This window comes from Meles meles, chromosome 20 (genome assembly GCF_922984935.1).
Source record: "Meles meles chromosome 20, mMelMel3.1 paternal haplotype, whole genome shotgun sequence".
Taxonomy (NCBI): domain Eukaryota; kingdom Metazoa; phylum Chordata; class Mammalia; order Carnivora; family Mustelidae; genus Meles; species Meles meles.
The window spans coordinates 21,438,406-21,452,843 of NC_060085.1; the positions used below are offsets into that span (position 1 = coordinate 21,438,406).

Sequence of the window (14,438 nt, forward strand, 5' to 3'; positions counted from 1 at the left end):
GAACTTGAGGCTCAGAGAGGTTATGTGACTGTGTCAAGGCTACACAGCTGGCTGAAACCTGACCCTGGACTGCGGCTTTTCCCCCACCAGCTGGGGGAGGCAGCTTCCCCATTCTTGCCGTTCATCGGGGCTCCAAGGAGGCTGCCTCCGTGTCCCCCCCAACTCCCAGCCTTCAGGCTCTGCTCCCACCTGGAAGCCACAGAGGCTGGGAAGCTCATTAGCTGCCTGGTACCAACAGCTCCTGAGAAGATCTAATGCGGCCCCCCAGAGCACAGCAGGTATGTTGAAGGATAAATACCTCCCTGGCTAGCTGGGCCCCAAGAAGCCAAATGCCGGAGACACACACGGCACCCAGACATGTGGAGGGGACTTGCCCAGCTCTCCCTGGGCAGTGCACGGGAAGAAGCCTGCGGGAACCCTCTGGAGTAAGTGGAAATGCAGCTGCCTGAGTCTTCCAGGACCCAATTGACGAAGTCGGCTGGGGCCAGCCAGAGGGAGGTGGGTGCTGGGCTGGGGCTCCGACTGTCCTGGCTCCCCCAGTTTCCTGAGCAGATGCAGACGAGAGTGTCCCGAGTGCCCAAGGTGACCTGGCAAGGGCCCTCCGAAGTCACTGCTTTCATTCTCCCTTTAGGGGCCCTGGGGGGTCGGGGGGGACACTGATGAGGTCTCACTCAGAACAAGCCACTTTTATGACAAGCTCAATAAAGTCCATTTTAATTTCAGATTCCTTCACCCTCAGGCGTACAGAGGAGGAAGCCACTGGGCCCTAGTGAACACGTGTGGGGCAGAAATCCAGGCCACAGTGAAGCCACGGCCACCCCACCGCATGCTTGTTCCTGGACTAACCTGACTCAGATGGCCCCCATGGAGCCTTTTGTCATATTTAGAGGAAACTCCTGGCTGGCCCATCCAGCGGGCAGTCAGTCCACTCCTAAGCTGTCATGGGTGGGAAGAGCCAGGCATTCAGCAGAGAGGGCGCCAAATCCCCATAAGGTGGCCTGGGGGTGACCTCTTCTGGGGGGAGGGTGTGTTGTGATCTTCGGGCCCATTAGGACTCCGAGGTAGTGAACATTTTCAAGTGCTTCCTTCCCATTAAACCAAACACAGTCCTCTGTGTGTGTGCGGGCACTGCCCAGAGGGGCCTTCCGCTGGCAGGTGGCAAGCCTCCGGGGGCAGAGAGCAGTGGGGGACAGAAGTGCCTAACCTCGGGGGCTCGGGGGAGGAGCTGAATCCCCTTCGTTTATTGACCCAAGTCCCCCAGTGCAAATCCCCGGCCTGCCATCCACACCCCCCACCCCCCAAAATCGAGCGAGCTCTTGATCCTGGCTCCCCTGATCACGGTGGTGTTCTCTGCATGATTAGCTGCTGGTTCTCCAAGCACTGCTTCAGCCTGTCTTCCGTCAGCGTCAGCCGTTGCTCCAGGATGGAGACCGTCTGCAAGATAAATGGCGCAGTCAGGACTCAGAGGACAGAGGGGCTACAGGACTGCCCTGGGGATCCCCTCAACCAGTCCTGCTCAGCTGCCCAGCCTGCCGTTCTGCCAGGTCCCTGTCTCCGGTGGCTGCTAGGGACAGTTCTGGCCTTTGTGTTTCCTCCTGGTTCTGCATGGCTGTCCTCTGATGTCTGCAGGCAATGGGAGGACACAGGAAAGGGAGGCAGCGGGCCCCACAGCCCTTGGTCATCCCCCAAGACAACCAAGGGTCAGGATCCCTAGCCCGCAAGTCTGGCCTTTAGGTGGGAGTCCAGAGCAAAACCACTCCCTCATTTGGACTAGGCTTCTGTCCACAATCAACTGGAGATCATCACTCATCTCCATTCCAAAGGTAAGAACACCCCCAAATGAAAGCACCCCATCTGAGTCCTGCCCACATCTCAGGCCTTTCACCTCTACACCTGGAGGGGCTTCCCAGGCTGGGAGGTGAGTGAGCAACTCTGAGTCTAGGAGGGCCTCTGCCTGTCTGAGTCCAATGAAGACCACTGCAAGAATAGGTCATCTGAGACACAGGCCCTAACTCCATCTCTGAGCCCCTTTTCTCCTCTGTAATGGAAGGACAATGCCAAGGTCACAGGAATCCCGGAGCCTCAAGATGGTGGCCAGCACTTCTTAGCTTGACCCATGCTGGCAACTCTTGTCATCATGTTGGCTTCAGGAGGCTAAGCCCGTAGCTCCCTGTCCTCTCCTGCCCACCCAGCATGCCTGGCCTGTGGACCTAGCCGTCTGGCTTGCCAAACGCCCCTAGTCCCACGTGCCAGGGAGGCATGTGTGTCATGGGCCAGGGCCAGTCTTGCAGACATGGCTGCTGGACAAGGCTGTAAAAAATGTGCCCACCTTCTCTGGCTTGGGACAGAGTGCTGGCAGAGGGGCAGTGCTGTCTGGGAGCCCGTGTGTTCCCCACAGAGCTGCTGGCTCACTGCCCTCAAGGACTCCTGCCCAGGGCCTGCCCACCAGTCACACAGCCAAGCCCAGCCCTCGCCCAGCCCACCGCAGGCTGGCCATGATGGCTGAGTTCTCCTTCACCTCCTCCCCGAGGGCTGGGTGAGTGCCTGTGTAGTGCCAGGCCTGCACCAGGCCTGGGGTGAATCCGCCATGAACGAGGCAGGCTTGGTCCCTGTGCTGTGCAGCTGACGGCCAGCAGAAAGGGGTCAGGTTAAGAAACAATACTTTCTATTAATTTTACCCATTTGTCTGGGGCTTTCCCAAGAGGTTTGCCACCTTCCCTGAGGCTCCAAGGAGGCTCTGGGCCTTGGTCCAGTGAAAAGGAAACTTTCCTTTCATACATTTAATAAACCATTGAAACATTTTGGGAAGGAGTTTGCCCTCTCGGGCCGCTATAAATTCTTGCAGCATCCCACGCGGATGTCGGCTGCTCACGGAGGCTGCTCCTCAGGGCGCCTGGCCGTTTCTGAGGGAGCTGACCCGGGCTGCAGGGGCTCTGAACCTGGGGGTACAGGCCTGAGCCTGAAAAGGAGCACTGTACCCCGAGAGACAGAGCCGGGCTGAAGGGAATAGTCACACTCCCCCTGTGCTGGCCAGAAGCCGCTGAGGGGTCTGTACCTCGTAAAAGGGGCGGCGGAAACAGCCCCTGGCTGGCCCAGAGCAGCGCTCCTGGAAGTTTCCACTGGCTGCTGTGAAGCGCGCGCCGAGCCAAGCTCCAAAATCCTTCCCCAGCAGACTTTTTCCGATGGCCCTGGACTCCAGGTCACAGTGGGGGAGCCAGCCTGCTCTTCCTCCGTGCCCACCCCCTCCCTGCCCTCTTTAACTTTCCACAGGGACCGAATCCGCAAATGTGGAGGCAGTGGGTGGGGGGTGAGTGTCAAAACTGGGGGTGCCACGCACTTCACGAGGCCTCCACTTAGTTCCACGGGGGGGCCATGCTTCTGCTCGGTAGAAATATGGCCTTTTGTCCAGATCACACTTCTTTAAACATAACTGCACACCCATCTCTCCCTTGCAGTCCCTGGAAGGAGGGTGCCGGCTGGTTGTGGGCCCTCCCCTGGGAAGCTTTGAGGACGTGCTTCGTGGCCTGTTGTAGACAGAAAGGCTTCACGTCCACGACTCCTCAAAACCTGCAGCTCCCCCTCCTCCCTGCCGTTCTCCCGCCTCTCCCCTTTTCCAGCTGCGACCGACTCTGGAAGAGTCATCATCTCTGTTTGGTCTCTACTTCTAGCGCCCCCGGCTCTGCCCAGATGCTGAGTGACAGTCACCACTCGGGGATGAGGTCCACCAGGCTCTTCACACTCGCATTTGATCCCACCCGAGCCCCGTCTGAGCCGGGAGGATGGGCCAGGGAGAGGAGGACGATTTTTGGATTATCTGTATGTTAGAATGTTGTCCGGTATTCTCTGCTCCACAAGTTTTCCTTAATAATCCTACTCTAATAAAGCGCGGGGTGTCGTTTTCATGGAATATGGTGTCTCTCAAGGTCAAGTGAAACCTAGAAATCCCAATGCCTGATTTTGCTGATGCGCCTTCCCTCCGCCACGGAAAAAGATCTCCCCTGAGACCGAATGGGTGCCTTTGGGGGCACTCAAGGAACAGAGGTCTAACATGCTCAGGATTGGCGGTACAGACAGCAAGAGGGTGGGCGGGTCATCTGCAGGGACTCAGCCCAGGCCACCATGGTGCCACCAAGCCTCCCAGCTGCTGGGGCCTCTGGCAGAAGGGGAAAGCATTGGGGATAGCACATGGGTGGACGAGGGCATCCGCAGCAAGGACTGGTTCTAGGACGTACTGCATGGCCTTGTTCACATGTCAGGCATACTACAAGCCTCAGTAAATACGTGCTGCCTCAGCATTCAGAGGGCAGAGGCCGTAGTCCATTCCTCCGGCTGCCCAGGGCCACGTCAAGCAGGATGCTCACCCCGCCTTGCACTCTGGGTCCTGCCACATGGTGCCCAGAGATGAAGCCCACCTGCCCCAGAGTCTTCCAGACACCGTCACCCCTGCCCCCAACCCACCTCCTCACCCTCCTTCCACTCAGGGCAAACGAGGGCTGGTCTCGCAAGCAGCCCCAGGGCCCACAGGCCTCTCCCCTTTCTCTGTGCAGAGGAGCGGTGGGCCGGAGGTCTGGTCCCAGCCTCTCCCCCTTATAAGTCCCATAGCTTGTTAAGTCCCCAAGGAGGTCTGGTGGCAGATGCCAATGAGGGAAGCAGCCCTGACTGACCCAGCTGTCTGTTGGCCTCTGCCCTTGCAGCAGGGCAAAGGGAAAGTGGAGAAGTGGCCGAGGAGGCCAGGGTTCTGGCTGCTGGGCAGACCTGTCTGGACACAGTGACCCATCTCCTAGGCCTCCTGCATGCTGGGGTCCAAACTCCTTCAGAAAGTTCCCTCCTGTCTGTGGACCGTGGAGAAACCAGGCAACTCGTTCCCTCTCCCTGGGCCTTGTGCCTCCGGGCAGCTTGCTCTTGAGTCCCGGCTGTAAATGGAGTGAGGAGTCCAGACTTGAAGGGAGACTGGTGGAAGACCCAGGGCAGGTTCGGGGGAGCTGGGGGGTGGAGGGGGCGGTGGTCATACTCATGATTTCTGACACACTCGGCTCCAGGGGCCGCTCTTGGCAGCTGCCGTTCACGGAGAGCTCATGATACGCCAAGCACTCCTCAAAAACCCTTCGGGGTGGGAGGCTTCGTCATCCCCATTTTTCACATGAGGAAACCAAGGCACGGTGCTATTAACCAACTTGCCTGAAGTCACACAGCTTATAAATGACAAGCCAGGGCCGTGAACTGAGGGGCCCAGCTTCAGAGTTTGGGCTAAAGCACCAGGAGCTGCACCTTTGCTCTGTCCCCATGGTGAATGAATAAGGTGAGGCCTGGCCTTCCTCCTTTCCCTGATCCAGCCATGCCTGAAGGGTACCAGCCATGTAACCCCAGGAGGCCTGTGTGTCCCCCACCCAAAGCCCAAACTCAGGCAGTCTAAGGAGAACCTCGTGCATCTCTGTTCTTATCCACCAGAAGATACCTCTGTCCTGTCCAGGTCACAGCCAAGTGGCTCCAGATTAAATGGAAATGAACAACCCCCCAGCGCACCCAGCAGCCTCCTCACACCATCAGGCCACCCTCAGAGGTGGCTCCCAGGCCTCAGATGCCCCCAAACCCCACAATACACTCTCTCACCTGACTGGACATTTAGGTTTGGAATTATCACAAAAGTCACAATTTTGGCTACAAAAAGGCAATGTTATATGGGCAAGAGGGACATTATCAACAAGAACCTTTTAATAGATATGTGATGAGAAACCACCCGAAAACTTGAATTTTAGATGCTTTCTTTCACTGGGGGCCGTGTCACTCAGCATAAGTGATCAATTCCCAAACACACCATGGAACTCACCCCATTCCCTGCTCTTGCCCCACCCCTCACAACACGGGGCTTGACTACTCTCTCCCTGAACCATAGTGACAGGAAGCAGAATTCAGACCCCACTGGGGCACCTGGGTGGCTCAGTGGTTTAAGCCTCTGCCTTTGGCTCAGGTCATGATCTCAGGGTCCTGGGATCGAGCCCCACATCAGGCTCTCTGCTCAGCAGGGAGCCTGCTCCCCACCCCCGCCGCCTGCCTGTCTACTTGTGATCTCTCTCTCTGTCAAATAAATAAATTTAAAAAAAAAATTCAAACCCCACGCCTGGACACCGTCACGCCTCATCTAACACCCTCTACTTCCAAGGTCACAGCCTTCACCTGCCAGCCATGGGGGAGCTTCATAAGGGGGCAAGGTCACAGGAGACCCAGAATTTTCATCCTCAAAGTCACACCTGGTCAGCTGACATCATCTTCACTGCTGAGGGCAGAGTGGGGGACACAAGGGGGGAAAGCAATGGACCCATAAGCCCCTGGTCTCAGACAGAATCAGGGGCACAAGGATGTCAGGGACACCGCTGAAGCCCCCTGGAAAGCAGCCTGGCCCCTCGGTGGCTGACAATGAAGGGACACCCAGCATAGGCGACCAGACAGGGAGGAAGATGATAGAGGTGTTGGGGACCAAAACCACGAGCACAAGGGAGGCCAGCTCCAGCTGGGGCAGGGAACTGTTTCCAGCCTGACTTGGCTGCCTGAGCTCTCTAGAGATTTTAATCCTCCTGGGAGAGGCTGAACAAGGGCATCTCACTCGAACCCTCATTTTCCTGCTCAGGGGACAGTAGACACTGATCTGTCCCCTGTCAAGTCAACATTAACAGACAAGCGGCTTCTCTCACTCACAGTTCAAGACGTGTAAGACGGTTCATGTAACACCCTGAAGGGCCTTCTGAGTGGGGTCTAAAAATAACGGATTTTAAAGTGACAGGCTTGTATTTTTAGTCCCCTAAGAACCTGAGTGATGCTCAAAGAAGCTGCACCAAAATGCCAGTCCTCAGCCACACGTCTGGCACCCAGGGCCCCCAACTCCAAGTGGGAGACAACACAGCATGGGGGACATTTCCACAGACACCATGGCTCCATACCTCATGGCCTTAGATGCCTTTTACCGACAGGCATCCAGGTCTCCGATGCCTGCCTGAGGCCGTGGGGCTCTGGCAGCTGGAAGAACAGAGCCCAGCTCCCCCCACACTGTCCCCATATCCCCCAAGGGCTCAGATGGGCCAGTCTAGGTGCCCTGTGAGGGACAGTGCCTGGGGTGTGCATCTCCACTAACTTCTGAGGTGGCCAAGGGGAGGCCCCGACTCCCGGTGTGTGACAGGGACTGAGGAAACATTAGTGCCGTCAGAGGCCAAAGTGGGTTTGCAGGGTGTCTGCCTGAGCGCGCTGCCCAAGCAGCCTGTGCCAAGGCTGGGAAGCCAGGATGCTCCCACGGGCTCTGCACGGGCATCATGTGGAGGTGAGAGTCCAGTGCTCTCTGAGAGAAGGACTCCCCCACCCTCGGAGGCCCCGCTCGCCTCATGGAGCAGTGTGCAGTCCTCTGGGGACCACTCTCCCCCTACCAGTTCTGCCATCGTGCTCTCCCTGGGCTTGGAGGGCTTCTCCTCTGTCCCTTCTGCCTACTTCCTGGCCCCCCACTTCCTCACGGCATGACTTGCCCTTTTTTCAGCCCTGCTGGGTTCCTATTTCTCCCCAGACTGGTTTCCTATTGAGGCGGGCTTGTCTTGCATTTTTTTCCTCAGCTCCTTCCCCTAGTCTTTGTTTCTACCTGCTTTTCAGGTCATTTTTCATCCCCTTTTCACTTGTGTTTGGGCACAAGGGAAGAAAAGGAGCAGGATGTGTTCGCACAGAGAGATCCAAGTGAAGTCCAGGACCCTGACACGGCTCACCTACTCTGGGGCTGACAGACCTGGTTAGGAGACCTCCAACTCTGACCAGGGCTTGGGAGGCCTTTGTGAGGAGACAACACAAAATGGGCTGAAGGAAACGAATTCCAAACCCCAGGTACAGCAGGTACAAAGGCCCTGAGGCACTGAAGAATATGGTGCACTTGGAACTATCAAGGAGCTCAGTGTGGCTGGTCTGGAGTGGCTGAACAAGGAAGAGAGTGTGGTGGCCACGGGGAAGGTGGAGGAAGGGCCCCAGGGCCCTCAGTCACAGGGGACAGGAACAGGGAAGCCTCCACTCCCTGGCACTGCCTTATTGCACTCACAGGTCTGAGCAAGTTTCAGAGTGGCCAGTTTTCAAAGCTGATTCCAGAGCGAGTCTGGGGGAACAGGCTCAGCCCGGGAACTGACCGTGGCCAAGTGGTGCCTTAGCTGGAGGTGAGATGGAAGGGAGTGACCTAGCACTTCAGAACACAGACCCAGGGCAGACCCTCCAAGCCAGGGCGCCTTCTGCAGCTGCTCCTCCGCCCAGAGCGCGGCTGCTACCTCGACCTTTGCTGAAAGCCTCTCTCCTGTATAGCCTGTGGGCAAAAGTAGCAGCAAAACTGGAGCCCAACTTCCACAAAGCCCCGAGGGCACCACAGTACATCAGTGGGGTCCTCCCGACATCCCCACATCTGTCGGGTCCGTTAGCTGCCGCTAGCAAGAGACTCTGGCTCATGGGGGCTTCTAGGCACTGGCGTGGCCACCGCACCTGTCCCGTCTGGGCTGGCTTCTGGAGAAGCAGCTCGGCCACGGCTAACAGTGAGTAATGTTTTGGAAGGCGGGAGAAAGACCGAGGGGACCATCCAGCCGTTCTATGTGCACTTCTCAGCTATCCGGCCAGTTCCTTACAGAACGCTCCTGCATACGGAGGCCGCGCCGCAGCTTTTCCCGCAGCACCCCCAGCCCATCCCAGGCTTCTCTCCTGCGGCCCCCCACCCCAGCCAGGGCACTTCTTCACATGTCCGCCTCCTGCTCCTAGTAGAGCCCTGGGTGCAGCATGGGGCCTCTCCCAGGCCTCCCCAGACCCTGGAAGACAGGTGGCCCAGAAGTGACACCCCCCCCACCCCCTGCAAGCACTCTGCCAGGTCGGGGCACAGTGGTGAGGGGAACTAAACCTGCCCTGGGGCAGCTGTAGCTGGAAGCCAGGAGATGGAGCCACCAGTGCCTGAAGGGGGCAAGACAGGCAGTGAGGCAAGAGGGCGAAGCGGTTGGGGTCGGGGGTGCCACTCGAGCAGCTGCGCGCCAGGGCCACAGAGTGGGGAGAAAGTTGGAGGGAGGGAGGTGAAGTATGCAGGGCAGAGGCAGCCCCGGGCAAAGGCCCAAAGGCTGGGAGAGGGCAGGGGGAGTCATGGTGAGCACAGAGGGTACTGGAGCACGGAGGGTTGCAGGAAAGACTGACAGGGTGCAGGAAACCAATCCCGTGACTGGACCATGCTGTCCGCGACCCCTCTGGCTGCTGAATCAGGCTGGGCAACGCCCTCACCTCCGGGCTCTGCTGGAGGAGTGCCCTCACCGGATCCAGGCAGGCTACCCCTGCCCCAGGGCCACCCCTTCTGCTGCCTCAGCTTCCCGGGACTCCTGGGTCACCCTTCACCTCCACACTGCTTCTCCCATGTTGCTTTCCTGTGCAGGAGCTCAGGGATAAAGGCTGGACTCCAGGTCCGGGCTGCCTGTTAGGACGGCTCTCTCTGAGCAAAGCCCCACCCCAGCCCTCTTCCCCCTGAAGACCTCTTGGTCCCATCCCACACTCGGTGCCTGTCCTCCTCCTCCCCCAGGATGTTCTGGCCACGCACAGGGGCGGGCCCTTGGAAAATGCTTTCATGGTAGCCTCCGGTCCCCACCTTCGTCCTGTATGGTAAGAGCACAGGCTCCAGGGCTGTCCTTCCTGGGTTCAGATCCGAACTTGACTCCTAGCTTGCTGAGCCGCCTTGGGCAAGCTACTGGACTCAAGGTTTCAGATTCCTTGTCTGTACAATGCATCTCTCCGCGCTCCACTGTAATCCCGTACTAACAGCTCACATTTATCTGGCCCTTGCTCTGGACACGGGGGTGTACTATGGGCAACATGGCTCCCCACCTCACAGGGACCATGGCGGAGCTCTGGGCTGTAGGGGGCCTTGCACACAGATGGGGCTTGATGGGGCCCTGAAGAAGGCAGCCTGTGGTCAGGCCTGGTAGGGACTGAGCCATCAGGGCACGTGGTGGTCTGGCTGCTCCTTAAAGTTCTCTTGTGACGGAAAATTCCTTTTAATCACTTCCAGGCTTGTGGTTGTTTTGGGCTCCTCCAGGCGGTCTCCCACAGGGGTGGGGGCATCCCAGCCCCCAACCCCTGCCCCCGCCCCCAGAAGCCAGATTACTGGTGGTAGCGTCCCAGGCATCCTCGGGCTTTGGGAGAGGGCACAGCTGCCCAACCACACCACTGGGGACCCTGGTGCCAGGCTGCGGGAAACATCCTGGCGTTGGCCATTGGCTTAAGGCCCCTGTCTTGACTGTGCCGCACAGAATGTCGAACTTTCCTTTGGTTTCATAGCAAAGATGGAAAAATGTGGAATTAATCTCCCCCATAGCATGGTTTTGACTTCACTCAGATTTTAGAGATCTAAAACAGATGCAAGAAAAGGGGAATCTCTTTGCTGTGGGGTCTTGCGAGCTATCAAAACAAAGTGGGTTTGCCAGGTTCAGCGCCCACACAGCTCTGCCTCGTCCCCTGCCAGTTCCAGCTTTGTCTGCTGGTGTACGTCTGTGTGAGCACACACACGTGCATGTGCACACGCAGTGCCCTGTCTTGGGGATGATGCCCTGGCCAGCCAGTTACCCTGTGTCTGCGGGGTGAATGTGGGCTGGAAGGGCCAGCACACCTTCCTGAGAACCGGGCTGCTGGTCTGAGCCCTGCCCTTCCCACCAGCCAGGGCTCTGGCTCTCTGCCCCAGCCTCTGTCTAGCGCCCCGTCGTCTGTGGCACAGGGGCCTTCACGTTGAAGGTGCAGATGCTGGCCCTCGACAGCCTGTTGACCTCCATCAATCTAAACGTCAGCTTCACGAGGACAGGGATTTTTGTCAATTCTTGCTCACCGTTGTCCTCCTGTTTCCAGGCACAGCTCCTAGCACACAGTAGGTGTCACACAGGGCGCTGGATGGACAAATGCCAGGCCCTGAGCACGACGGAGATGCAGAGAATTTGTTTGGGTCCTGCCCAACCAGCCCAGGTCCCCATGAGCCCGACTGGCTGGTAAGGAACCCGCTCCCCTCCCCCTAGTTTGGGCCCTGGACCTGGGAGGCTTGAGGGAACAGTGGGGGAGGGGTTGGAAGGTAGGTAGGCCGGAGGGGACCCTGTCAGCTGGCCTTGGCCTCAGCAGGATGTGGGGGTGCACAGAGTGGGCTGGGAGTCCAGGAAGCAGCCCACTTCCTCCCCTTCCCACCTCAGACCTCATTTGATGAGGGCTAACAGCTCTGAGCCCTGAACTGTAGAGGGGAAGAAGGAGACTCCCTCTCACGCTGATGTCTGACAGACTAACTTGTCTAGGATCACACACAGCTGATACACAACAAAATGTGTTTTTGAAGAAATTCCTCCCAATCTCTCTAGGCTCAGCAACGGTCTTTTTAACCAACACTTTTCACCTCCCCGTTTGCTGCTAACAACACAAAATGAGCCTTTGTCCCTCGAGCCCATAGGTCCATGTTTCTGTTTCACATTATCTCAGGGATATAGGATTTCTCTGCCGTTTCTGCATCCCCCAACCCCCACCTCTATGGAGGATTAGCTCTCCTCGGGAAGTACATGAAATACTATTTTCTATTGGTGGATTAGCCATGGGATTAAGGAATCTTGGCTAATTTACCTTCCTTGTGGCTTAAAAGCAGCTCCTTTTAAATGAACACAGGCTTTTCCATCTCACTACTTACCCACAAAAAAGAAGCTATTAAAAGTGGGTCCACTCACCACCATCCACAAAACCGAATGCTCCTGGGACCCAAGGGGGGCTACCTGCACCAGGACAGAAGATCTGAGCTGTGTATCCCACCACACTGGCCCAGTGCAAGGTCATCTCTTTGTCAGCCATGGGCAGGCCACCAGGGAGACAAGGATCTAACGGGGACAGCCCCAAAGTGCAGGATGCTAGTCACTGCTGGGCCAGAGGCTCTGCTGTACTCTGACCCCAGGATGAGTCCAAACAGGGCCAAGCATGGGGCGTGAACCTTGGCTTTGACCACCTCCTGCATTCTGTTTCTTCGGAAGCTGACTTTTCCAACAATCCATAAATGAACGTGGTAGTTAATTTACCACAACCCGAAAAAACACAATCATTCCAAGTCACACAGACTGTCAAGGAGAAGACCTGTGCTGGCAGTCCAGGCCGAGAGAGGGCCCTCCGAGGGGTAGGGGGAAGGAAGTGGCCGGCCTGACTGCAGCTCTCCCTGCCCCTGCTCTAGCGACGCCTCATTTGGGAGAGTGCCAAATGGCCACAGGGTCAGCTGTGACTTGGTTCGTCGCAGGGCCATCAGGCCTATATGGTACTGCTTGTCCAACCAGAACAGTCATAGGCCCCTTCTTGTGGCCAGTGCTTAACCCTTCCCCGGAGGGCCCCTGGGTCCCCCAGAAGAGCGCGAGCAAACCACCTGCAGTCCCCTTCTTCCTTCCTCTAGAGTAATCCTGGAGTCAGTCTGAAAGAGATGCCCCTGCATGGGCCCTGTTATCCCACTTCAGCAACTGCTCCCTCCCCCCTCCCCCCCCCAACCACCTACCCCAAGCAGGCTCGGGGCCTCACAGGAGAAATCTCCTAGGACCGTGAACATTCCGGGCCCCGGAGGTAACCACAGCCATCCCAAGCCCATCTGGTGGGCGGGGGGCCTTCGATCTGCAGCCTCTTTGGAGAGGAATGCTTTTTGCCACAACCGCAGACGGCAGAGAGGACAGAGCTGCCATGCACTCATGAACGTGAGCTTGGCCTATCTTTGAGTGCCTTGAGCAGCGCCAGCCTTTGCTTTTTGCAAGGCCAGAGGGGCCTGTGGATACATGGCCCAAAAGAGCAACAGGGTGGGGGAAGGGCCACGACCCAGTCCCTCTGCAACCAGCTGGAGTCAGACCCCAAGTATGCCTCTGACACAGACCACAAAGTGTCCTGTCCCCAGGAAGCAGCCTCTTGACAGAGGAAAAACAAATCCCGTCTCCAAACCCCCAAGTGGCGGGAGCACAGGCTGCCCTGAACTTGATTTTGGCCCAAGGGCAGCTCTCTGTACAGAGGAGGACAGCTAAGCCCTCTCTGGACTAGGTAGGCCTGGTGGCCAGATGTGCTGATGTGGAGAGAGGCACCACGTTTGCGGGAACCCACAACCACCACTCCAGGCTGCTGCCATCAGAGGGCTGCACACACCCTATAAACGGGAGTCCTGGTAGGAGGTGGGGTAGGCGGGCAGGCTGACTTTCACTCTACACCCTTCCGAAGAGTTCGGTCCAGGTGCACCTGGGAGGGCCGGCCCCCAGCTAAAATGGCACAACTGCTTCAAAATCGAGTCTGTTTGTACAAACAACAGCTCATCCGCCCAGGAAAGAGGTACACCGAGAGGCCCCGAGAGGGGTCAGGCAAGCCCTGCGTTCCCGCCTTCCCTGCCAGCACGGAACTAGGTGTCTCACCCAAGCAGCCCATCAAATAGGGAACCACCAGGACCATGGTGGGGAGGGTCAGGATATCTCAAAATAAATAGGCCACTCCCCAACAGTCTAACTCCCCAAAGCACACAGACACAAATCCTTGGCCCTGCTGAGTTAGGTCAGCAGAGTTACAACCTGGCTATTTCACGAACTCAAATGTCAGAGGCCCAAACTGGCGGGACTGGGTGGGCCTGCCCCCGCCTGCTTCCCACTGCACGCATGTTCTAGTCCCAGAGCCCAGCGGCCCCTGGTGAGTCACAGGAACCTGAACGTGACATCACAGCATTGCTGTGGCCAGCCAGAAGCACGGGTGCCATAAAAAAAACATAGCTGGAGCAGGAATTTCATGGTTTGGTATTTTTAAAAAGCAGCAAGATGTGAAACTAGAGTCGAAAATAACTCTGCTGTGGGCTTCAGAGGCAAAACCTCCAAGCTGTTTGTTGGGCCCAGGCCCCTCGCTGTAGCCTCCCCAGCTCCTGGGTACTGTCCGCGCCTCAGCGCCCTACCTTCTGGCCCTTGAGGAAGATCCAGGGACTCTGCAAATCCCAGAAAGTACCCGAAGCTCTGTCACACAGGAGTCGCAAAGGAAGCAAAGGGGGACAACGCGGGAGGTGAGCTCACACAGCCAGGCCAGTGGTGGAAAGTGGCCCCTAGATTACCTGACACAACCCCACAAGAACACGAGAGGAAAGGTCAGGGCCTCTGTCTGGATACACGCTGAATGCCCATCCCTAAGCAGGCAGGTCTGGCAGCCACCGGGCCTACCCTAGAGTCCTTCCTCAAGAGGAGCAGAGATAGGAAGGTGACTCATGGAAAGAAGGCCCTAAGGGAAGTCCTGGCCCCACGTGAGGTGCTGACCTCTGCTGCCTACCCCATGGGATAGGCAGATGGGCAGTGCCCAAAGTCTCCCGTCTGTAGAGGAGGAAACCAAGGCTTACTCAGATCTACACAGACAGAAAGAGGCAAAGCTGGGCCAGAGCAGTTTTTTTTTCTGGACCTCATAGT

At 57.5% G+C, this 14,438-nt stretch overlaps 1 protein-coding gene across 4 annotated transcripts in view; it reads right to left on the bottom strand.

The window, feature by feature from the left end:
• Nucleotides 1–685: 685 nt before the first annotated feature.
• The window catches only part of POC1A (POC1 centriolar protein A), a 65,810-nt gene continuing 52,057 nt past the window's right edge, over nt 686–14,438 (bottom strand). For all 4 annotated transcript variants that reach the window (XM_045989705.1, XM_045989703.1, XM_045989706.1 and 1 more), the window contains one exon: nt 686–1,434. In XM_045989705.1, coding sequence (XP_045845661.1) covers nt 1,336–1,434 — 99 coding nt within the window. In that variant the 3' untranslated portion in view covers nt 686–1,335. The remainder of the gene's footprint in view (nt 1,435–14,438) is intronic.